The 24091-nt window shown below is 34.8% G+C and overlaps 2 protein-coding genes, 2 long non-coding RNA genes and 1 pseudogene across 6 annotated transcripts; 4 read left to right on the forward strand and 1 right to left on the reverse strand.

Annotated features, from left to right (window-relative positions):
* Positions 1–280: 280 nt before the first annotated feature.
* LOC107414925 (large ribosomal subunit protein eL13z) lies at positions 281–2300 on the reverse strand. Of its 2 annotated transcripts, none has more exons than XM_016023134.4 (5): positions 2148–2300; positions 1320–1452; positions 1030–1163; positions 722–880; positions 281–648 (listed from the first exon to the last, which is right to left on the reverse strand). In XM_016023134.4, exons 2-5 carry the CDS (start codon positions 1426–1428, stop codon positions 427–429), a joined length of 624 nt encoding a protein of 207 aa, XP_015878620.1. In that variant the 5' UTR covers positions 1429–1452; positions 2148–2300; the 3' UTR covers positions 281–426. The 2 variants fall into 2 exon arrangements, with proteins under 2 accessions (XP_015878620.1, XP_015878621.1); XM_016023135.4 differs by having other exon boundaries at positions 1320–1435; positions 2148–2298.
* A 3503-nt stretch (positions 2301–5803) lies between these two features.
* LOC132805132 (uncharacterized) lies at positions 5804–7148 on the forward strand. Its single transcript, XM_060819978.1, has one exon. The coding sequence runs from the start codon at positions 6410–6412 to the stop codon at positions 7061–7063; it is 654 nt and encodes a 217-aa protein (XP_060675961.1). The 5' UTR covers positions 5804–6409; the 3' UTR covers positions 7064–7148.
* A 716-nt stretch (positions 7149–7864) lies between these two features.
* On the forward strand, positions 7865–9809 carry LOC107414960 (protein TAB2 homolog, chloroplastic-like; annotated as a pseudogene).
* A 6220-nt stretch (positions 9810–16029) lies between these two features.
* Positions 16030–19546, forward strand: LOC125421455 (uncharacterized). 2 transcript variants are annotated; one of them, XR_009640494.1, is made up of 7 exons: positions 16030–16368; positions 16611–16678; positions 17239–17406; positions 17528–18619; positions 18846–18933; positions 19059–19116; positions 19198–19546. It is a non-coding gene; the product is annotated as an uncharacterized LOC125421455 (long non-coding RNA). The 2 variants fall into 2 exon arrangements; XR_007239806.2 differs by lacking the exon at positions 16611–16678.
* A 585-nt stretch (positions 19547–20131) lies between these two features.
* Positions 20132–21534, forward strand: LOC125421468 (uncharacterized). The gene is made up of 3 exons (XR_007239814.2): positions 20132–20210; positions 20461–20526; positions 21099–21534. It is a non-coding gene; the product is annotated as an uncharacterized LOC125421468 (long non-coding RNA).
* The last annotated feature ends 2557 nt before the right edge of the window (positions 21535–24091 follow it).

A 24091-nucleotide genomic window follows, 5' to 3' on the forward strand; every position in this document is an offset into this window, starting at 1 on the left:
TAATCAAACAACAATACCATATGCCCAAAATATGCACGTTAACTGTCTGCAACCCTGTAACTAGACTCCAAATCAAATATGCAGCAGACTTTTTAATCACACTAATCATCGGACACAAGCTGATCATGAAAAAGGAGTTGCCTTTTGATCAAGGTATTCTCCATTTGACTAGAAGATCACTTTCAAATTAATAATTCTAACTTTTCACCCCCCCATATGTCTACAAATGCCATAACATATTCGATCCCAAATGATCCCAAATGAACCATATACAACGTCATAACCATAAAAATTTTCTAATATTGATTAACCAAGCAGTATCATGATATTAAAATTGGTCTCCAAAGAAGTATATCAAAAAGAACCAAACAAAAACCGGGACATTTCTAGACCAGTAAATTTTAAAGCCTATGACATTAAAAATAACTACTTCTTATCTTCCTTCTCAGCCTCTGCTGCCTTCTTTAATCTGGCACCAATATGACGTTTGTTCGTCCGCTCCACACGAAGTTTGTCATATGCCTTGAATGATTTCAACTCATCAGTTACCTTCACAAGCTCCACGGATGGCTTCTCAGGCACTATAGGCAAGTATGGTCCCTGGACCTGGGTTGCATTGGCTAGTTCCTCCGGAACAGAATCTCCAGCCTAAAGCAAAATGAGTAAATTTGTGTATCATGCACGCAATTAGTTGTAAACTGTTTTACCATTCAGTACTTACCTTGAATTTGCGAGCACGTCTTGGAAAGACCACTAATTTAGCCTTATAAGTTTTGAGCCTCTGAACATTAGTTTGAAGACCTTCCAAAGATCGATTTTTTCTGCGATGATCAACTGCTATACCAATTGTCGGTGCAAGCTTCTTTGGAATACCAGCAGCCTAGTTATCAATAAGAGCGGAAAACCATTACTAGCAGATATATTAATACCAATGGTCAGTGTAACAATCAACAATATTTAACAGTACTATAAGCCACCTCAAAGGGCATTTGAAGGCCATAAAAACTAAGGTAAATATAGCAAACCCACCTTTAACTCTTCCAGGCTAAAGCCCCTTCCAGCCCTGACTTTCATGTTATACTTCAATGTCTGTCCATGAACAACTGGCCGGAGAGGTCCAGCAGTGGGTCGGGGAAAATCCTTCACAGCCTTTTTCTGCCGAGCTGGTACCAGTTTCAAAAGCAAAAAAATATTACAAGTAATCCAAATTGCTTAGTGAGTGTTCTGTGCATTATGTAAGTCTATCAAAAGACAAAATATTACAACTAAGGGTCAAAAGCAGAGGGCAAATCCATAATAAGTATAATAAAGTCACAAACCAGTCCTTCTTCTGGCTTTCCGGGCTGGTTGATTGAACCAAGTCTTGACATAATTCTGCCAATGCTTTTTGAAGTGACCATTAGGGATAACATTGTTGTGCTTCACCATTGCTTACCTATAAAATCACGGAATCTGTTAAGAGACTATTTTCAATTCTTTGCTGATATTAATGTCATATTATAGTGAACACCTAATGCAACTTGTCACAATACAAAGAAATGTTACTAAAGGACTAACTTAATAAGCAAAGATAAACATATAACCTGAGATTACTTAAGGACAAATTTCCAGTAAGCAATCCAAGAAGTAAGAAACTCGTAATTAAAGTAAAAACACTTTAAAAAAAAAAAGTTCAAACTTTTCTGACCCTTCTTTCTTTCTTTCACTTGCTATTCCGGAAAACCAAATTGAAAACAAGCACCATGACAAACAAAAACCATGAACCAAGTTAACAAAATATCCACATCATATGAAGCAACAACTAGATCCTACATATCTAAGAACAGCTTCTAAACGACTTAAACCATCAAGTGAAATGGGAGACAAATGCTAAGATAAATAAATACAAAAAGCACGTTTTTCTATAGATACAGAGCTTTACAAATTCTGATTCAGCAAGTACAGAACACCTCTTTTAGCAAATAAATATATATATGTATATATGTATATATCACAACTTGAAATTTGAAATTTTTAGCAAATGCTACTGCTCGGAACCTAAGAAAATGAAAAGAAAGTTCACACAAAAAAAAAACAAAAACTTTGAAGCTGAAAGAATTGAAAACAGGAAGCTAAGAGAGGGAGAGACAAAGCGAGAGAAAACTTACAATCGACAATCGCCTTCGCCGCAGAGCACAATGGTGAAGCTAGGGTTTCTCTTCCTGGAAGAATGGTTTCTTTTCGTTATCGGGTCGAATTTAAGTTTGGCTAGGGTGGTTCAAAACAATCTAATGAGCCCTCTTGGCCCATATAACAAAAATAATGGGTTTAAATCGGCCCAAAATAAGTCAGGATAAAAAAATGGGGAATTTGGTGCGTGACCCTGTTGGAAGGGCACTCACGATTGTTGGAAGGGCACTCATGATATATGCCCGTCCATTCCTAAATTTTTTTATTTTATTCTCTTATTTTTTAATATTTTTAAAATACCTTTTTACCACTGCCTCAAAAATTTAGAATCTGTTTGGCCGGCTATTTTTAGAACAGTTTTCTGTTTTTAAAAACAGAAATTTATTTCTAAAACAACAATATAGCTGTTTGGCCATTTGTTCCTAAAAACAAATTTAAAAAAAAAAATTAGAAAAACATCAAAAAGATGTTTCTACCTGCTCTCTCACCTTCGTCACTCGACGCACTCCTTCATTGGTTTTCAAAACTTTCACCGCTTTTCGACCCACTCACACCAGCTAACCTTCATCGAACAGATCTTAAATAGCCAGTCGTTCCTTCAACAAATTTTGAACAGATCTGTAACACCCCGTCCCAAATCGCACCGGAATCCGTGCACGTTGACCGTTGACCGTTGACCGAAGGGGTCAAAAGTTGACTTTTTGACTCGGTGGGAATTGCGAGATGACTAGGGTACCGTGGCGAAGTGCACGATGCCACGAGTTCGTAGACTGGTAGCACGTCGAAAACGGAGCTACGGTTTGGAAGTTATGGACGAAACAAGTTGCGGTCCAAACTGTCCAAGGAGTGCCGAGATTGACTTTTTGTTTATGGGGAATTGAGCTTTAACTTGTGCATGGTTGTGAAGTGCTTGTCGATACGAGTTCACAGACTAGCGGCACGCTCAAAACGGACATCCGGTTAAGAAGTTATGGACGTTTGAAGTTTACCGGATACCGTATTATTTTAATGTTTTTTTGGGTTGGTGAACAGTGAAATGCCACGTGTCAACTTCTGATTGGTCCACGTGGCATGAACAGTGTCACACAAGGGTTTTTATTTGTTAAAATTCCCGGGGAAGAGAGAGAAAGAGAGAGAGGAGAGAGAAAGAGAGAGAGAGAGCCACCGCCGGCCACCGGAGTTTTCCACTGTTCCGGCCGAGTTACTGTACACGCACCGGACAGAAAGCTTGCCCACCTCATTTCCGGCAAAACCTCCAAGTTTCACGGTGAACGGCCGCCGGACGCGCCCGGATCGGACGTCCGAAGTTTGGCGGCGATTTTTCCCCTCCACCGCCGGCCACCTTGAATCGGCATTGTTCCGGCCATTTTCCGGCCACACGCGCCTGACAGCCTTGATCCTCTCCTCAAGTCCGGCCTACCCACCAAAAATCACGGCCATCGGACCACCGACGCGCCGGGATCGGAGCGTTTTCCGGCGAGGGGTCGAAAATCTTCAAACGGTGATTTCTCCACCGTCCGACCTCCGTTTTGCTCACCGTCGGTCCCGTTGGATTGCTCTCCTCACGATCTACAAATCTGCAAAATTTCACAGCAAACGGCCACCGTCGGAAAATACTGTTCCGGTGACGGTTGCCGGTGATGTGGCAGCCCGCCGGAAATTACTGTTCCGGCGAGTACCCGAAAATTCCGGCCAGCTCCAGTCCGTAGTGTTCGACCTCCTGAACCCAAATCCGACTTCCATTTCCGCCAATTCGCGACGGTTTGGGAGAATTGCGGAGCCGAAACTCGAAAAGCTTTCCGGCGAGATTCCGACCCCGTCGGGTTCGATCACCGGAAAGTAAGACCGAATCCGTGATCCTCATCACGCGAGCTTCGATTCGGTATATAACTCGTAACCCTTAGATGTCGCTTGGTGTTCGCTCCCCGGGTATCCATTTGAGAATTACCCGAATAAAATATTAATATTTTTGGTTTGTGCACTGTGGTTGTTTAGGTGCACGCGCGAGTAGTGGAGTGGATCCCGAGGAGGATCTTAGTTGATTTGCGCTCTCCAGGTGAGTGACCCACCTTCAAAAATTATTTTGGGCAATTAATTAAATTTAATTGGTATTTAATTTAGTATTTAATTACGCTCATGTGGTGTGGTTTAATTATGGTTTTAATGCGGTTTAATTTAATTTATTTGTTATGCATGAGCAAGGTATGTTTCGGTATTAATTTTACGTGGTTTCAAATGTGATTTCTCGGGCATAATTGGGTTAAATATTTTGTGAAAATATTTGGTTAAATTTTATAAATTATGCCCGCGGTATTTTTTTATGGTTGCATTTTGTATTTCGAGAAAATTGTGGTTTGTTGTTATCGCTGTTTCGTACCGGGTGATTGGATAAAATATGTGGGATGGTGTTTTGTGAAATTTTGGTATACTTCCCACGGTGGTTTTTGGAAAAACGATACGGTTGGATGTTTATGTTTATTTTTAGACGCACTCATACAGTATTGGTGTTCTGGTGTATGGTGTATGGACACGTGGTTTAGCACGCGGTTATTATATGGTTTAGCGTGCGGTTATTACTTCACCCGTGAGTTGCCATTGGACCGTGGGCAGGCAAGGTTATTGTTGCGCACAGCCGCCCCCCTCCTTGGCCGGGTGATGGTTTTTAGCAGTCGGTACTGTCGGGACGCCGAAGTGACCACTGCAGGTTTCTCTCTTTAACCTCCCGCCAGTCGGTGCTCGGGACGCTGGGTATCGGAGGGCATCACCGGTATATGGTGTGGTGCGTCAGGTGTAATTGTCGGTGTAATTGCAAATAATGGTTTAAACCTCAAAGGTGTTCAAAATTTATTTATTATAATTTATTATATTTTTATTATATATTTGGGGTATGTATTTATTTAATTGTTGTTGTTAAATTATTTAATCCCTTGGTTTTTGGGAGGTATGCACATTGGGTTTTGCGAAAAGGTTTTAAAAAGGGAACATTTCAAACGGAGCGATTGGTGAGAGTTTTGAGGGAAATCATTATTTTCCAAAGGTTATTATTATTTATTATTAATTGTTGGTATTTGTTCCACTCCTTAATTATTATTATTTTATTATTATTATTAAAAGGTGTTCAGTAGTTCGGGTTACTCACGGAGATGATTAGCATCTCACACTCTTAAATTCCGTTCCCTTAGGTGCAAGTGGTGGTAGACGTTCTTCCGGAGCGAACCAAGTTTTCCGCTGCTGTTGTGTTTCGAGAAGTTTCTTTGTACTCTTTCATTTCAGTGTATTATTTCTTTTCAGCCTTGTTGTATTTCTGTTGTTTAGCACTTCTTAAAGCTCTGTATACTATTGGAATACTTCTGTTTTATTTATGCACTGGACTGTTGTTGCTTTGCGAAGTGCTGGAATTTGTGGAATCAGTTTGTAGTTTGTGGGAGGAATAAGGGGATGTTTTTAGAAGTGTGTTTTCAGTGCAGGTAAATTGTGGTAAGTAAATCCCTTAGGGGAGGCTCTGTCGGATTTTCCTTTGGAAGGTCCGGTAGGGTTTCCCTGGGATCAGGGCTGTCTAGGGTTCCGGGGAAGGGATTCTGGACGGGTCCTGACAAGATCTCTGCTCTTAAAGTTCACCGATCGAGGTTTTTCTTCTGTTCTCAAATCTTTCAATGTTCTATATTGTTATACTAATATACTGGTTGGATTTCATATTTCTGTGGATAAATTAAGTGTGTTTGTAGTTTTGTTGGATTTGGATTTAATTGCTTATTATCGATTGTGAATTTTTCTTGGTTAACATTTGAGTCTCATACCAATTTCATGATACTCTACAACTTTCTTTCTTCTTCTTCTTCTTCTTCCTCCTGACATCTTCGATGAAACTTCTTTATCTTTTCCCTCTGCCAAGCTTGCCATTCCTAAAATAGAAAAAAAAAATTAAAAAAAAAGGGGCTCAAATTCAATCCAATTTTGCACATATACTAAGTGGTATTCGAAACCAGTCAGAAAGTCACTTTACATCGAATACATGGTCGAAGATGAACTGGTAATGGTGCGGGTGGCGTGCAAGTCAGCCTCAAAACCTTGCCTTCCATTTTCCTTTTTTTTTTTTTTTTTGGGTTTTTTCTTTGGGGTCTTTTCCTTCTTTATCAGATAACCCGATACAGAGGGTGTGAGAGTGCGACTGAATAATTGTACTTGGGATAGACGGAGATAGATAAATAATCTTCAAAAATGGATCAAGGATCCTCTAAACATGGTCTTGCTTTTATGGATAGGTTGTGTTACTGTATCTGGTGCAATCCTTTTTCTTGTAATGACAAGAATGTTAAATGGTGTCCTGCCTAAGAAATCACAAATAAATGTTTGGTTCGAGGTCAATAATCAAATCCTTAATGCTCTCTTTACCCTCATGTGCTTGTACCAACATCCAAAGCGGTTCCACCACCTAGTACTTCTAATCAGGTGGAAGCCAAAGGATGTAACCACACTAAGAGAGATGTACTGCAAGAACGGTAAAAAGAAGCCCCATGGCCGAGCTCACATTATGGTAGTTATTGTGTTACTCCTTGTGAATTGCTTCGCTCAATATACACTTTGCGGACTTAACTGGGGATATAAGAGATCTGAACGACCTGCTGCTGGTGATGGCATCAGCCTCTCTGTTGCAATTGCTGGCGCAGCAATTGCTGGTGTGTACACCATGATGAGCTCCTTTGGAAAGGAGTATGACTTGGAAGTTGATGAGGAAGTGCAGGATCAAATTCTCATTAATATCACTAGGCAAGCCAAGCACTTGGGATCATTTGAGAGGAGATTCTCATTTGCATCAAGAAATGAGCATAGTTGGTGGAGCATGAACCTGAATGGAATGGAGGGTTATTTGATATTGGGAATGATTTTTCTGTAGCTTATTTTTCTCTCTTCTGCTGCATATGCCTTTTCCGGTGGAATATGGAAAGGCTTGGTTTTGGTAACATGTATGTTCACATTGCAACTTTCTTCCTCTTTTGCTCAGCTCCTTTTTGGATCTTCAATTTAGCTGTTGTCAATATTGATAATGAAACTATAAGGGAAGCATTGGGGTTAACCGGTATTGTCCTTTTTGGATCTTCAATTTAGCTGCCGTCAATTACGTTTAATAATTTATTAATAAAAAAATAATTGATTGATAATGTAGCACATATGGAATGAAGAGATATAGTTCTAGAAAGCTAATTATAAACCAATAAAAAATTATATACATACAGTTAAAAAATATATATAACTATATATATATATATATATTATAATATCAATAAATCAATACTAATAGGAAAAAAATTAATTAATAATAATAGACAAAAAAAGTTCTAACGGGAAAAAAAAATTATATTATATTTCAATATATATTTTATATTATATATATGTATATAATTTATGAATATATAAATGAATTAATATAATGTAAATATATATAAATATATTATAGCTACATATATTATATATAAGGTTCTTTGTATGGAAAAAAAAAAATCTTATATGTAATCTAAAAAAATAAAAAAATAAAAAACTGTTTAAAAACATATAACTAAATATGTTTTCTATTTTTTGGTATTGAAAATTGTTTTCAAACATCAATACTCAAATACTCTTTGTTTTCGTTAAATAAAAAAAAAACAGTTTTCTATTTTTATTTTTAAAAATAATGTTTAAAAAAGGAAAAAAAGTTTTAGGCCATTAACTTTTACCGCTGCCTCCAAAACTTATCAGTGGTCTTATCAGTTACTACTGAAGAAAACTTCCATGGCGAGCTTAAGCTTCAACCCCACTGACTCAGAACCCCAACCGTTAAATCCCATAAACCCATCTCCAACTCCACCTCTCTCGCAAAACCCACCAAAATCTCATACAGTTTCTCCACAAATCACTCAAGAAAATGGCAAAGATTGGAACTTTTTCAACCCAATTCAGCGTCCAAGAGCGCACTTTCTGTTGAGCAAGAAGAAGTGGAATTCGATTATGAAGAAGAGGAAGACGACCCAACTGCTGAATTAAGCTATCTTGATCCGGAAACTGATCCCGATAGTATTTCTGAATGGGAATTGGACTTTTGCTCAAGACCCATATTAGATATCAGAGGGAAAAAGGTTTGAAAAAGGTTTGGGAGCTAGTAGTTTGTGATGAATCTCTGTCTTTACAGTTCACAAAGTACTTTCCAAACAATGTGATCAACATCGTTACTTTGAAAGATGCTCTTGTTTCGATTAGTGATTGTTTGGGCGTCCCTCTACCTGATAAAATCCGCTTCTTCAGGTAAATTTTAGCTCAAATATGCAGTTTTCTTTGTAGACTATAAGAATATATTGTCAGGTTTGTATGAATGGTTCTGTATAATGAAGTATAGGTCACAGATGCAGACCATTATATCAAGATCGTGTAACGGGCTTGGTATAAAACCAGTTCCTAGTAAAAGGGAATGTATGGAATTCTTATTTACAGTCTTTTTCTTTATAGTTTCTTAGTTTCATAAACAATTTTCTTTACTGCAATTTTCCATAAGAAAAATTGGGGTTTTGCTAGTAAGTCTGATTCTTGGATTATTAGTAACCTGTGTTGAAGTTACAATCTCTGAATCTGCTTAGTTTAGAAAACATTCTTATGGTTTGCTTTTTTTATTTTTTTTTTTTCAGTGTCTGTCACTGCTGCTGTGGTTGGATGAACGTTATGAAAGTGTATATACTCGACATCCTGGTTTTCAGAAAGGATCTAAGCCACTTCTTATATTAGATAACCCTTTCCCAATGGAACTTCCGGAAAATCCTTTTAGGGAGAAATGGGCTTTCGTCCAGTTACCATTGTCAAGTACAGAAGTACTAAACAGCAACTTTAGCCTGCTATATTGACGATTACAATTCAATTCTATACTAGAAACCACTATATTAATCTGTTATTTGCTGCTGATATTACATTTAGGAAGAATTGTGGCAAAAAAATGCGTCGTTTTTGAACTATTTCTCATTTTATATACTAACTTTGAGTCTCCTGTTTTCAGATGTAAAGAAGGAGGTCTCATCCTTAGAAACAAAACCTGTATTTGGTGCAAGTTTAGATTTGGATTTACTGGGAATTGAAATCGATGAAAATACACTTATTCCAGGACTAGCTGTTGCTTCTTCACGTGCTAAACTATTAGCAGGTAACTTTTATACATCGATGATGTTATTTTTCTTGTGCAAATGATAATTTTGCTCTTACAACTTGAAGTTTGGATATTCTTACAATCTTTCTGCTCCTTGAACAATTGTGTGCTATTCCTATTTTCAATTAACAAGCTCCATTTTTATGTTCTGTTGCAGCTTGGATAATGGATTGGAAGTGTGCTCCGTAGAAGTTGATGTATCCAAGGCAAGCTTGATTCTTTCAGTTGGAATTTCTACGCGTTATGTCTATGCTAGATATAAGAAAACCCGAACGACAACAAATGAAGCCGAATCTTGGGAAGCAGCTAAGAAAGCTTGTGGAGGTTTACACTTCCTTGCTGTACAGGAAGAGTTGGATTCTGATGATTGTGTTGGGTTCTGGCTTCTACTAGATTTGCCACCTCCACCTGTATAATTTTAAGAGTTTCTTAAACAAAAAAGTTTACTATATCAATTTTTCTTTTCTTTTCTTTTCTCTCTCTCTCTCTCTCTCTCTCTCTCTCTCTCTCTCCATTCATATATATATATATATATATACTAATTTTTCCATTCTTCCAGCCACGAAGGCTATAGCTTATTTTCATTTGGGAGTAGGACATGTTGGTATATTTACCAAAACAGTGATGGAAACTGAAAATGGAATTCGTTCCATGAACCAAAGGTACCACACAGATGTCTTTTAACTTAACAACAAACCCAATTTCAGATAATAACTTTTCTTGACATTTAACCAAATTATTTCCTATTTCTAGTTTTTTAATGTGGACATATATTTAGTTTTTTTGTTATTTTCTTATTTTCTCATCATATCTATCTCTACTTTTTATCTTTTTCAATGACCTAACTTCTATCTACTACAACGTTCTACTCTTCAATTACTTAAGCACTTATTTTCAATTTTAATTAGCATCGCATTCTTCATTTTCTTTTATAAAATTACAAATTTTCATGGGAAAGAAAAATGATTATCCACATTATTTAACAAAAAAATTGATTAATTGACATCACATTCAAGAAAGTGTAAAAGCCATGAAGGGCTTTCTTCAAGCCAAACATTCTAACTACCTTCAAATCAAAGGAAGAAAAATAAATTTAAATATATCGTTAACATAAATTAATTAATATTATTTATATAAAGGAAAAAAAAAAAAAACTACATAAGCCCCTTTTTTTTCTCTCGCCTATGGCCATGTATAAATTTTGTCCGGCCATGGAATCTTCCGGCCTTTATTTTCTAGGTCTCTTCATTTGTGGTATTGTTTTGGTTAAATAGTATTGCGTGTTCAGTATTTTGTGTGTTTTTTTACCGTTACAGAGATGCTATTCGATAATAATGATAATACGATATTAATGTGTTCATGGAATTCTGGTGGGAATAATAATTTATTCTTGGCGCTCATACACATTATCTTCCAGATGTATTAATTTGTAATGATTCATAACATTTTTAAAAGAATTGATGGCAAAAAATTGGCAATTACCGATGGTCCATCGATAATCAAGTATATTAGTGTTATTTGCTTTATTTGCACACTTTTTGTGTTATCTAATCTTAATAATCACATTAAACTTTACATCAAGGTGTATTAAGCATTTATTTTCATTCACATAGGCCCCATTATTGTATTCGTATAGAAGTGTGGTGATTTGAACTGAAAAATTTAAGAATCAACAATTATCGATGGATCACTAGTAATTACCGATACAACATTGGTAATTTAAATTTGTCTGTTTCTTCAAAGTAAATCACCACAATTCCATCGAACAACTTTGATAATGTTTATTTTGACCAAGAACATGGAAAATATAATTTTATTAATGATCCTCAACAAAAGAATCCACAAAAAATTATGATTTGAAAAAATTGGACAAATGGAAATTACCGATGGGCCATCTGTATTACCGATGGTCTCCATCGGTAATGTTTTCAGCTACTATATGGAGATCTGTATTGGATTACCTACAGTTTTCATCGGTAATATCGATTGCCTATCGGTAATTATGGTTGTTTGTATTTTTAGTCATTTTTTCGAAATCTTTTGTATATTCTTCTGTTTAGGAGTAATATTTAGCATATTCTTGGTGGAAACACCCACTATCAAAGTTGTTGGATTGAATTGTGGTGAGTTGTTTTGAAAAAGTGGACAAATTGAAATTACCGACAAGGTTTCGATAATTACCGATGAAACTGTCGGTAATCTTTCTAGTAAGTATTTTGGATTACCAATGGTTTCATCGGTAATTACTGATAGACTGTGGATAATCAACAAAGTTTGTAATTTTCTCACTTTTTTCAAACTTTTTGTGAATGCTTTTGTTCAGGAGTAATATTTAGCATGTTCTTGGTGGAAACATGCATTATCAAAGTTGTTGGATTGAATTGTAGTGAGTTGCTTTGAAAAAATGGACAAATTGAAATTACTGATGGGTTTCGGTAATTACCGATGAAACCCTCGGTAATTTTTTCAGCAAGTATTTTGGATTATCAACGGTTTCATTGGTAATTACTGATGGACCGTCGGTAATAAACAAAGTTTGTAATTTTCTTACTTTTTCTGAACCTTTTGTGGATTCTTTTGTTCAGGAGTTATATTTAGCATGTTCTTAGTAGAAACATACATTATCGAAATTGTTGGATTGAATTGTGATGAGTAGCTTTGAAAAAATGGACAAATTGCAATTACCGATGAGGTTTCGGTAATTACCAATGAAACCGTCGGTAATATTTTCAGCAAGTATTTTGGATTATTGACTGTTTGATCGGTAATTACCGATGGACCGTTCGTAATCAACAAAGTTTGTAATTTTCTCACTTTTTCTGAACCTTTTGTGGATTCTTTTGTTTAGAAGTTATATTTAACATGTTCTTGGTGGCAACACACATTATTGAAGTTGTCAGATTGAATTGTGGTGGTTAATTGCTTTCAAAAAAAGGGATAAATTGAAATTATCGATGGGGTTTTGGTAATTACAGATTAAAACATCGGTAATATTTCCAGTAAGTATTTTGGATTACCGACGTTTTCATCCGTAATTACCGATGAACCGGTGGTAATAAAATTTTTTTGTAATTTTCTCACTTTTTTCTGAATCTTTTATGGATTCTTTTGTTCAGAAGTTATATTTAGCTTGTTTTTGGTGGAAACACACATTATCGAAGTTGTCGAATTGAATTGTGATGAGTTGCTTTGAAACAATGGACAAATTGAAATTACAGATAGAGTTTCAGTAATTACCGATTCAACCGTTGGTAATTTTTCCAGCAAGTATTTTGGATTACCAACGATTTTATCGTTAATTACTGATGGAAAGTCGATAATTAACAAAGTTTGTAATTTTCCCACTTTTTCCGAACTTTTTGTGTATTCTTTTATTCAAGAGTTATATTTAGCATGTTCTTGGTGGAAACACACATTATCGAAGTTGTCCGATTGAATTGTGGTGATTTGCTTTGAAAAAATTGGACAAATGTAAATTACCAACGGCCCATCACTAATTACCGATGAAAATCGTCGGTAATTTTTCCACCAAGTACATGGAGACCTATATTGGATTACTGACAGTTTTCATCGGTAATTACTGATGGCCATCGATAATCAATTTTGTTTGTAATTTTTTCATTTTTTCCAAACCTTTTGTGGATTCTTTTATTCATTATCATTCACCTTCTTCAATGATAAAAACCATAAGAAAGAGAAGAAAACACAAAATGGTAATCCAATCTGGATGACCAAAATTACCAAAGGGCTATCCGTATTACCAATGGAAGCCATCGGTAATCTCTCCAAAATTTGTGAAGGTTACTGGAAAAGTTATCGAAGCCGTCGGTAATACCGATGGCCCATTGGTAATTTTTCCTTTTAAATTTTTTGATCACAAATCATCAAAATTCATTACAACTACTTTTCAATTATGTATTGAACAATAAAATATAAGAAGGAAAAGTAAACACAAATAGATGATGGTCCCAAGTTTTCCGCTCAAACAATACATACTTTGCTTAAAAGTAATCATCTCTTCGATACAGAAAACTCTTTTTGAAGTGGATAGATTGAAATAGTGTTCTCGGATCAAAATTGTCAGTTACTATAGTTTAAAAGAAAAGGTTAAATAATTAAGAGAATAATTATAGAATGACAAATTGATTTAATTGCTCAATCAGTTTTAATATTATTATTTAATTGACAATCAATAATATTCAAGGTACTTGCTAGGATGCCAAAATTAACACTGACTTGCAAAATTCTTTTTCTAACAAATTTTACATCACAATGAGATAATGGTTTCAATAAACAGCATACGATTTCAACAATTTTCATCCAAGAGTCAAATCCACAAATGAAATCCTGCTCTTTCCTGAAAAAACTTAAGCTGAAAAATATAACATTGAAACTCGAATTCAAGTTTGCTCGAATTGAGAACAACTGTGTGTCCACATATTATTTAGATGATCCAATATGGTTCAACCTACCATGCTAACCAGGCCTCTCAGTTGATCAATTTTTTGCTTCTTCCGGTAAAGATAGTAAAACCTTCTTGCTCGAACCAACATGATTGCAAAGAAGCTTCAGCATTTTCCTTCCTCTCATCTATTTAAGCATCAACTTCATGTGAGTTTTGCTGTTCAATCCACTGATACCAGAATCCTATTTTATTACAAATAAAATCCAATTAGAGACATCAACTTAAACTAATATAAAACATTTAATTTTTCTTACATTATGTAAAAGGCTATGGTCTCCATTGCATTAAACTAATATGTCGCATCTGGTGCGCTTTTTGGACAACTGGGAGCCATGCTTTTAGAGCTTCTTTTACCTGTGAGGATATAAATATATATATACACATCCATTTATAGGCTTCTATTCTAATGTATGAATGGAAGCTAAAAACTAAAACACAGTCCTATATTTTCCTTTTCTAATACATAAATATATTTGTGCAGCCTTCAATTCCAATAAACAGGTATAACCTATTAATACCATGGAGCAAAACATCACGGCTAAAATCCAATAACATAGAAACTAAGAAGAAATATTAGACTAGGAGAAGTGACATTACCAAACAAACATTGTATTCAAGAACAAATCATCATTTCATTAAATATATGCACAAATAGATTTAACTGTTTTGTTATAATTCCATTTTCATTTCTACTTGAGCCAAAGTATAATACAGCGGACAAAAACAAGACGTATACCATAACCACTTTCCACTTATAAACATGATGCAATAAAATTGATGGATTATTGAGGGAGGTGCAGAAAAACGGCAACAGCAGCAGCACCACAGCAGCAACAGCAGGAGCAACAGCAAGCTCAAAACGACGGCCACTTTGGCATGAACAGTAAAAGCACCTAAAACAAGGGAGAATAGAGTACTACAGTGGCTGAGAAACAACTAAGATTCTTTTTTGTGGTGGTTACTGGATGAAGGGAAAATTATACCTGGCAATTCGGGTTGGTGGGTCGTGTTCGTGTCAACCCGTTTAATAATCGTTTCAAAAAAGCCTAACCCGAACACGACCCATTTATTAATCGTGTCAGGTACCTAAAACACTAACCCGACCTGTTTATAAATAGGTCAACACGACACGACCCGTTTAACACGATTATTTTAACGGGTCGTGTTGACCTATTAACCCGTTAACCTGAAATTGACCTATTAACCCGAAAACTAACCTATTAACCCGTTAACCCGAAAATTAACCTATTAACCAGAAAATTTTTTTATTTTATTTTTATTTTTATGTTTTTGTTTTATTAAAAATGTATTTTTTGTTTTTAAAAAATTAGTAATAGAAAATTATTTTTATAAAATTTTTAATTTATAATATTTTTTAGTTATTAAATATTATATTAGTGATAAAATATTAATTTAAAATTAAATTTAAATGGGTTGTAATAGGTATATAATCGTGTCGGGTTGAAACTGACACGTTTAATAAATGGGTCGTAACGGGTCAATTTCGAGTTAAACAGGTCAACCCGAAAATGACACGATTAATAATCGTGTTAAACAGGTTGACCCGATTATGATCCGAACCCATTTATAATAAACCCAAACCCATTTATTTTGTGTCATTTTCGAGTCGTGTCGCCGTGTCATGATCCAAATTGCCAGGTCTAGGGAAAATAAAATAAATGGATATGGATGTCATTTTTTACTTTTATTAAGGTTAAACTTGATATGGAGGGTAGAACAAAAACGATAAAAACGAGATGGGCAAATATCTTTAAGGCCCTTAAAAAAAGGATATTGGGCCAAATTCTCCTAGAAAAATTGGTTCTTTTTGTTATTGGGTCAAAATTTAGATAAGCCCATTTAACTAAAATGGTGGGCCTAAAATAGAAATGGTTTTTACCAAGTATGGCCCAGCCTAGCCCAATTAAGTATAATGGCCCAATTGGGCATATAACTAAAATAATGGGCCTATATCGGCCCAAGATAAGTCAAAATCGATACGATTTCTATTCATTAACTGGTGGAAATTTAGCTACGCTAGGCCTGATTTGAAATAAAATAATGGGCCTCAATTGGCCCATATGACAAAAATATTGGGCCTCTATCGTCCTAAAAGCATTCAATAGAAAAAGGGAAATTTGGTGCAATATCCTTTTTTAAAGGGCTATAAGGATATTTGCCCTTCTCATCTCAAATGTTTTTGTTTTGCCATTTAATTTTTCAATATTCCTAGATTATCCTTTTCAAATATAAAAGAAAAAGAAAAAACTAATGAGACGTATTCCATTTTTTCTCTAACCTGGACGGAGCATGAAGAAAAGAGGAAGAGAAAGTGAGAGAGAATGAGGTCGTTGCTAGCGATCGGAGGCAGAGAGAGGTTAGCACCATTTGAATCGAAGATGGAGAGAAGCCACCTCAAGTAGCCAATTGACGATTCGAGAAGGTTCGCGCTTTTCGATAATCGGCAGTGGTTGTGTGGTGAAAACCTGATGGAGAACACCGTTGTGCTTTCGCTTACGGACCAAAGTGAGGGCACGATCGAAATTCCAACACAAAAGAAGCATTTTGGGTGAGTTTTCATTTCATAAGAAAAATATATATATATACACATTATAACTTTTCGTTTCCCTCCCCATTTTTTGTCTTTCCTGTCTTCTTTTCTCTTTTGTTTCTGACATTTTGTCTGAACCATGGCAATTTCAAGCTACATTGTCCCCGGGTATCTCCTATAATTTCTCATCAATTTCTTACTTGAATTGGATATTGCTTCAAAAAAATTTCAAAACCCGTGCAATTTTTTTTTTTTGTTAGGGCATGGAAATAGGAGAAACTGTGATTTGAAACTCAGTCCAATGGGATTCCTTATAAAAGGAGGTTTGGTGAGCCTTCAAACGCTAACCTACAGTTCTGCTTCAAACAAATTCCATACTAGGAGCACTTTGGCTAGTTTTATATAAATCATTTGTATTTCAAAGCTAGACACAATGTGGTATGCATATTTCATCTTAAACATAAATGCATATATCGCACTCAAGCATTACTATACATAATTTGAAAAGGAAAATTGATGACATTATTATGGTATGTGCTGCAGTGACAATAAAAATGATAGCTTTATAAATTTTGGAGAAAGCAATAGGAGTTATTGTGAGAGAAAAGGAAGTTCATGCTTATTTTTATGATATTAAGACCAGTAATTATTTTCACCTAAAGATGACTACCTCAGCCAAAATAGAGTAGAATATATAGCTGCCAATAGCTGAATATAGCGTAATCCTCTATAGAAAGTAGCCCTGTAAGTACTAGATTGTGAGGGAGGAAAGGAGGAAGAACAAATGGTACCTAGGTTTAATCTATCATGTATACTTCCTTTAACATACTCTAGACATTCAAAACCTTGTGCATACATACTGAATATTCTTCATCTTTTTGGTGTCAGGTCAGTCATCATCCAATGATTGTTGCTTGCCACTGTGAGGGTAAAGGATGGAAATTTTGGGGTGATAGCAATTTGAAGAGTAAATTTTAGGGTCACTCAATTCAGCTTGATCATGTTGTTCTTTTAATGGTGGAATTTGATGACAGAGAAATTTTTCAATGGAGTAAGGTAATGACTAATGATTCGACTAATATTCCTTCTTCTTCTTTTTTTTTTCTTTTTTTTTGTTAAAAGAAATATTTTTTATATTATTTATTCCTTATTGTGTTTCTGTTCTTTTTTCTGCCAGGTTACAACATCAATTAACAACCTTATATTGGGAAAGCTCTATTGTGACCACTGTGGTACAATGCGTATACAAGGGAATCATAACTATTCTTGCAAGCTGAAATTCAAGGAGCAATCTATCATTGACCAAACTCCTCACTAGATATTCTTTCTTTATCTTTTAATTTTCAAATGTTTACTTGCATATAGTTTTATATGGATATTTGGAGGTCTTCTTAGATGACTGAAAAAAAGCATGGCAATTTTTTTCTCTAGGAACGTAATGTGGCATAACTTCTTCAATTGTTTGGTTTGTTTCTTTGTGGAATGAGATATAATTATGTTGTTTAATAACTTTAATTTAATTTGATGGAAATTATATTAGGTGGAGGCTATCAAATTATTGAAATCTCTCTCCATATTTGTTGACAAAGGATTTATTTTATTTTATGTTATTTTTTTGAAAGCCTAATATATAATAAAGTCTGGACAGCCTATAATCCCATTATATTGGAAATATAATTCCTTTAGTTTCTAAATATGATGATACCAACTTCGAATCCTCCAAAGGGGTTGGAGTTGACAGCAACAGAAATTTTTATTAGTTAATCCTTTATGGGAGTTGAAGTTGTCTGCAAGAACAATATGTATGGATTATGAGAGGTGGAGCATCAATCATTTTCTTACCCCTTTGGTTTTATTTTGCTTCTAGAAGAAAGCCATTTTTTATTTTTTTTAAAATAAATACATCAAACCAAAGGATTCTATTTTTGGGTGAACAAAATGGATTGAGGGTATAGATTCTGTTAATAAGTACTATAATATTGTTAACAAGCTTAAGGATTGTTCTTTTAAAATTATTGCTGTTTTCTTTTTCGGTCAGATACATGGTTTAGTTCAAGATAGAAATGGAAAAACAATAGCAATACTATTTGGAAAATGGGATGAGAGCATGCATTATGTGGATGGAAATTGTTCTGGGAAGGGAAAAGGATTGGAGTCTTGACCTGATGCCCAGTTGCTTTGGAAGAGGAGCAAGCCACCCCAGTTTCCTACAAGATATAACTTGCCACGCTTTGCCATCACCATGAATGAACTCACCCATGGATTAAGGGTAGTTTCGATGACTTCATTACTATTACTTAATGCCCTGGTTTGAAACACTACACTGGAACATTTTTTCTTTATTTTTTTATTTTTCCCAATTGCATTTTTAGCATGGACATGAATTGATGACAAGAGATTTTAGAACATGCAAACAAAATAAAATCACTCAAGTGCTTTTAATTTTACTATTGTGTGAGTGGATGAGGACTTCTTAATCTTGATTTTAATTGCAGGAAAAGTTATCCCCTATAGATTTAAGGCTCAGGCCCGATCAAAGGTATCTAGACATTGATTGCTACAACTTTTTATCCCTCGCCACAGGTAACATACATTTAAGTAACCGTTGTTGTTAAATTATTCATTTAAGTTATAATTTAAGTTATAATTTCCTGAAGCTTGTATCCCGAGGTACATAACAACACATTGATTATTATGTTTTCTTGCAGTCTTGATGTTACAGATAATGAAATTCAAACCATGCCATGGGCAGCGATTCTTGAAAAGGTTGTCTAGCTACAAAGTTCACAATAGCTCTGTGTGGTTAAGGATCTTTCTGCTCATGATGTTGTGATGCGATTGATGCAGAAGGAAAACTACTTGATTGGAATGCTTAACAAGGGAGTACTTGCATTTCCAATCTCAAAATGGGTCCCTGGTGTTGGTCCAACTGTCAAATCTGGTTCAAAGGGAAAGCGTCATTGTTTGATACTGACTAAAACCCTTGAGTGGACCTTAAATTGGTGCATACTACAAAGCATGTTTGATAGGTATGTTAAACTTGACCGTGCATTTCTTGTCATGGATTTCTGTTCATATTTAAGATACATATTTTGATTGGTGCGTACAGTTGGACATATGTCAAGATGTAATATGTAAAATGTCCATTTCATATTTCTTAGACAATATGTAGAAGACAAGAAGTTATTTTTAAATTTGGCAGTTCTTACAAGTTTGTTCTTTTTAAGGGATGGTTACTTCTTATCCTAGATGCTTTATTGAACTTTATACCTTGCCTTTTAAAAGACAAGGTGGCAACGCAAATTAGAGATAGCCCTCAAATAGTCAAACAACCTTTTATAACGAGGAAATTTAAAATGTTTAAAAACTTGATATAATTAAACCTATGATTTTATCCAAGGATTTGACTTTTGTTCATTTTCCAGTAAAAACATGTCACGTTTAATTTTCTATTTGCAAATTGATATCTTATAATGAATAAATTTTTTGCAATCAATTTATTTGGTTTGAATTCTGATTCTTCCTTATTTTATTTACAACTGATAATTTAAAAACTTAGAACCCAGTGGAGTTGGAAGGTTTGAAAAAAGCACACATTCGAGGTGGCATTGCAGTGGTGCAATATCTTATCTAGTTGGATAAGCAGGTAGTCCGTGAAACTTGTGCATCTGTTTATTTCTTAGACAAGTAGTCAATATACCCTTTTTGGAGGAAAAGCTTTTTATGAAAACAATAAAACTAAAAAAAAAATAAATAAATAAAAAGATGTTTAAGCTTTTAGTGCATATACAGATGCAGGAGATATATGGGGTTTCTGGTTACTTCTTGAAGGGAGATGAAGTGACTAAGAAAAAGCAATTGTAAGTTTATTTTTTGTTTTTTGTTTTTTTGTTTTTCTAGGTTGTTATGCAACATCTAACATTTGATTGAAATACTAGTTGAGATGTATTGTGGCCTAAATATTGCCTGAAAGAGGAATGTAAAAGGACATAAACCATATTAGACAACTTGTCAATACACAGCTTGTGTATACTTCTATGTGTCTGCATGCAATGCTCTGCTTGTGCAGTTTCAATACACACTAATCAAATAATGATGCAATGATTGCAGGCAGACACGTAAACTGACAGAGGTGACTGCAAGCGATAAGCTTGAGAGTTTTCGTGCAGGAAAAAGGTACTGTGAACTTCAAATGAAAATTCTATATGATAATAAGTGGTAATTGTTGAAAATTCTATATGATATCTATGAACTTCAAAAGAGGTATCTCTGACATTGTCATTTATGCACATGAGTGGTAATGGTTCTTAAGTTGTATTGCATGGGCACAACCTGCTTTTGAAGCAAGCATGGCAAATTTCACCATATAAAGATAAATAAAGTGTTTTCCAATTTCAAATGAACTTTGACATGGATATGCTAATTCCTACTTTAGCAACCACTTTCAAAAGCTAGCATGACATTCTATGCATAACAAATTCCAATATAGCAAGAGAAATAAAGGGTTTTCCACTTTTAAAATGAACTTTGACATGGATATGTTAATTCTTACTTTATCAACTACTTTCAAATGTTCTTGTTAAAAAGTGATATAGTTGAAAACGCTATACTGCAGTAAGTGCTAATCTATTTAAAGCATGCTATACTGCAGTAAGTGCTAATCTATTTTATTTTTCCTTTTTATTATCATTATTATTATTGTATTTTTTCAAGTCTTGCAAAGTAATTTTGTTTGCTTCATTTTGCAGGTCCTCAAGGGTCATATTGCACTTGGGAATGCTCAATTTCCGAATGGAATCAACCGTATTTTATTTTATTTTTTAAATTATGTATTTCATTTTAAGTGAAATGTATTGACTATATTCTTGTAAGATTGTGTGATGGGAAGGTACATGTTCATTTTCCTTCAGGTAATGCCCTAGACATTCTTGCTTGAGTTCCACTATAGAAAAATGGTCTTGATTATCGGCATGGTACAGGCCACGGAATTAGGTCTTACCTTAATGTTCATGAAGGCAAGTGTGTTTTACTACTTTCCTCTATTATTACTGGGTATGAGCTATTGCCTCAATTGTTAGATTTGAACCTTTATACTTCTTTATGGATACTCTAGATATTTAATTATTTTCTTTGAAACATATATGCTAAATATTGTAACTAACCGCAGATATTTCGTTTGATTTCATCCAGATATCAAATCGGTCTCTGTTATAATGGAGGTGCCCCGTATGCTTTTAATGTTGTCACTAAAGTTTGGCATTATACCAATTGTAGTGCCAATTGGTGTTCGAGATTTTGACATTAATGGGGAACTTTGGGTCAAATTAGGATTGATACCAACAGAGCCTTTTGTAGGAGTTGTAATATTCTCTAGATTTTATTCATAAAACACTTGTACATTTTTCTCTTGCTAATTCAGATTTAGTTTTTAGTTTTTCTACATGATTCTCATGTCAAGATGAAGTGTAAGGACCCAATTTCATTATTAAATTCTCCATATTATTTGAGATGTGGAAAAGCAAGAAATAAGAAGGATGAGAATTTAAATGTATGGTAATTGAGTTCTCAAATATTGGCTCTCTAGTTTGGGACCATTTGAACTTGTTTAAATGGTATGCATTGAAATTTAGTTAGTTTTAAATTGGAGATTATTCCCAGCTTGAAAGCTTCTTTCAATCTCTTTTAAAATGTGGCTTTATTGTAGTATGTCCAAAAGAGAGTAGTCAGGAGGGAATTAATTGTGCAATTGTGGAAAATATTTAAATAAATGGATATGAAAGTGTCGAATAAATGGAACCATCTTCCATTTCTCATCTACCCTCATTTCTCATTAACTGTCGAATAAAGTGGAAAATATTTTACATGTTGTTGCATTTAACACATATTAGGGGACTTGTGGGGGCCAAAAAATTGATAAAATGTGATAACTATAGGGGTTTCAATAATTACTGATGTAACCTACGGTAATTGTTCCAGCAACTACAAATTGATTACCATAGGTTTCATTGGTAATTACTGAAGGTCCTGCGGTAATCAAATTTTTGTGCCAATTTGAGAATTTTTTCAGAACTTTTGGGGTTTTTTCTTTTTAGGATCATTGAATAATGTATATTTTGAATGTTGTTGCATTTAAAACACATTAGGGGACTTGTGGGGGCTAAAAAATTGGTAAAATATGATAAACATAGGGACTTCGGTAATTACTGATGAGACCTACGGTAATTTTTCAAGCAAGGACAAATTGATTACCGTAGGTTTCATCGGTAATTACCGAAGGCCCTACAGTAATCAAATTTTTGTGCCAATTTGAGAACTTTTTCAAAAATTTTGGGATTTTTTCTCCTTAGGATCATTGAAGAAAGTATATTTTGCATGTTGTTGCATTTAACACACATTACGGGACTTGTGGGGGCCAAAAAATTGGTAAAATGTGATAACCATAGGGGTTTCGGTAATTACCGATGAAACCTACGGTAATTTTTCCAACAACTACAAATTGATTATTGTAGGTTTCATCGATAATTACTAAAAGCCCTACGGTAATCAAATTTTTGTGCCCATTTAATAATTTTTTCAGAATTTTTGCGGTTTTTTCTCTTTAGGATCATTGAAGAAAGTATATTTTACATGTTGTTGCATTTAACACACATTAGGGGACTTGTGGGGGCAAAAAAATTGGTAAAATGTGATTACCACAGGGGTTTTGGTAATTATCGATGAAACCTATGGTAATTTTTCCAGCAAGGACAAATTGATTACCATAGGTTGCATCGTTAATTACCGAAGACCCTACGGTAATAAATTGTTTTTGGCAATTTAAGAACTTTTTCAGAATTTTTTGGATTTTTTCTTCTTAGGATCCTGAAAGAATGTATATTTTGGATGTTGTTTCATTTAACACACATTAGGAGACTTGTGGGGGCCAAAAAATTAGTAAAATGTGATAACCATATGGGTTTCGGTAATTAACGATGAAACCTACGGTAATTTTTCCAGCAACTACAAATTGATTGTCGTAGGTTTCATCGGTAATTACCGAAGGCCCTACAGTAATCAAATTTTTGTGCCCATTTGAGAACTTTTCAGAACTTTTGGGGTTTTTTCTCTTTAGGATCATTGAAGAAAGTATATTTTGCATGTTGTTGCATTTAACACACATTAGGGGACTTGTGGGTGCTAAAAAATTGGTAAAATGTGATTACCACAGGGATTTCGGTAATTACCGATGAAACGTATGGTAATTTTTCCAGCAAGGACAAATTGATTACTGTAGGTTTCATCGGTAATTACCGAAGGCCCTACAGTAATCAAATTTTTTTGCCAATTTGCTAACGTTTTCAGAATTTTTGGTGATTCTATTCACAGCTTCTCCGACCTCCTTGATGCTGATTTTTCAAAAGAAACCTTGGCGAGCAACGTTAGAAACTTAAAAACACCCACAAATCCTAGTAGAACGGGAACAAAACCACCATTTGCTAAAGACCCAGATTCTTCCGATCCACCATTAAAGTATTTCTGAAGCAGCAGAGAAGAAACAACCACAAGTGAGAAGGTAAAAGCATTTCGATACTCATAGAAATAAAGGCGGGATTGAAGATGGGCATCGTCGAGCATTAGCCTGAAGATCTGAGTATTGCTTTCTTCGAACTCAAACTTGTTGTCTTTACATTTGGTCCTCTTTCTAATCTCACAATTGGTTTTTTATGGGAACCCAGAAGCCAAATCGGAGGAACCACAAAAG

The sequence above is a fragment of the Ziziphus jujuba genome, chromosome 8 (genome assembly GCF_031755915.1).
Source record: "Ziziphus jujuba cultivar Dongzao chromosome 8, ASM3175591v1".
NCBI lineage: Eukaryota > Viridiplantae > Streptophyta > Magnoliopsida > Rosales > Rhamnaceae > Ziziphus > Ziziphus jujuba.

Coding starts and splice junctions, on each gene's coding strand:
- LOC107414925 (XM_016023134.4), bottom strand. CDS start 1,428: ATGGTGAAGCACAACAATGTTATCCCTAATGGTCACTTCAAAAAGCAT. Junction 1,164..1,319: donor GAAAGCCAGAAGAAGGACTG/GTTTGTGACTTT, acceptor AACTGGTACCAG/CTCGGCAGAAAAAGGCTGTG. Junction 881..1,029: donor TTAGCCTGGAAGAGTTAAAG/GTGGGTTTGCTA, acceptor ATTGATAACTAG/GCTGCTGGTATTCCAAAGAA.
- LOC132805132 (XM_060819978.1), top strand. CDS start 6,410: ATGGTCTTGCTTTTATGGATAGGTTGTGTTACTGTATCTGGTGCAATC.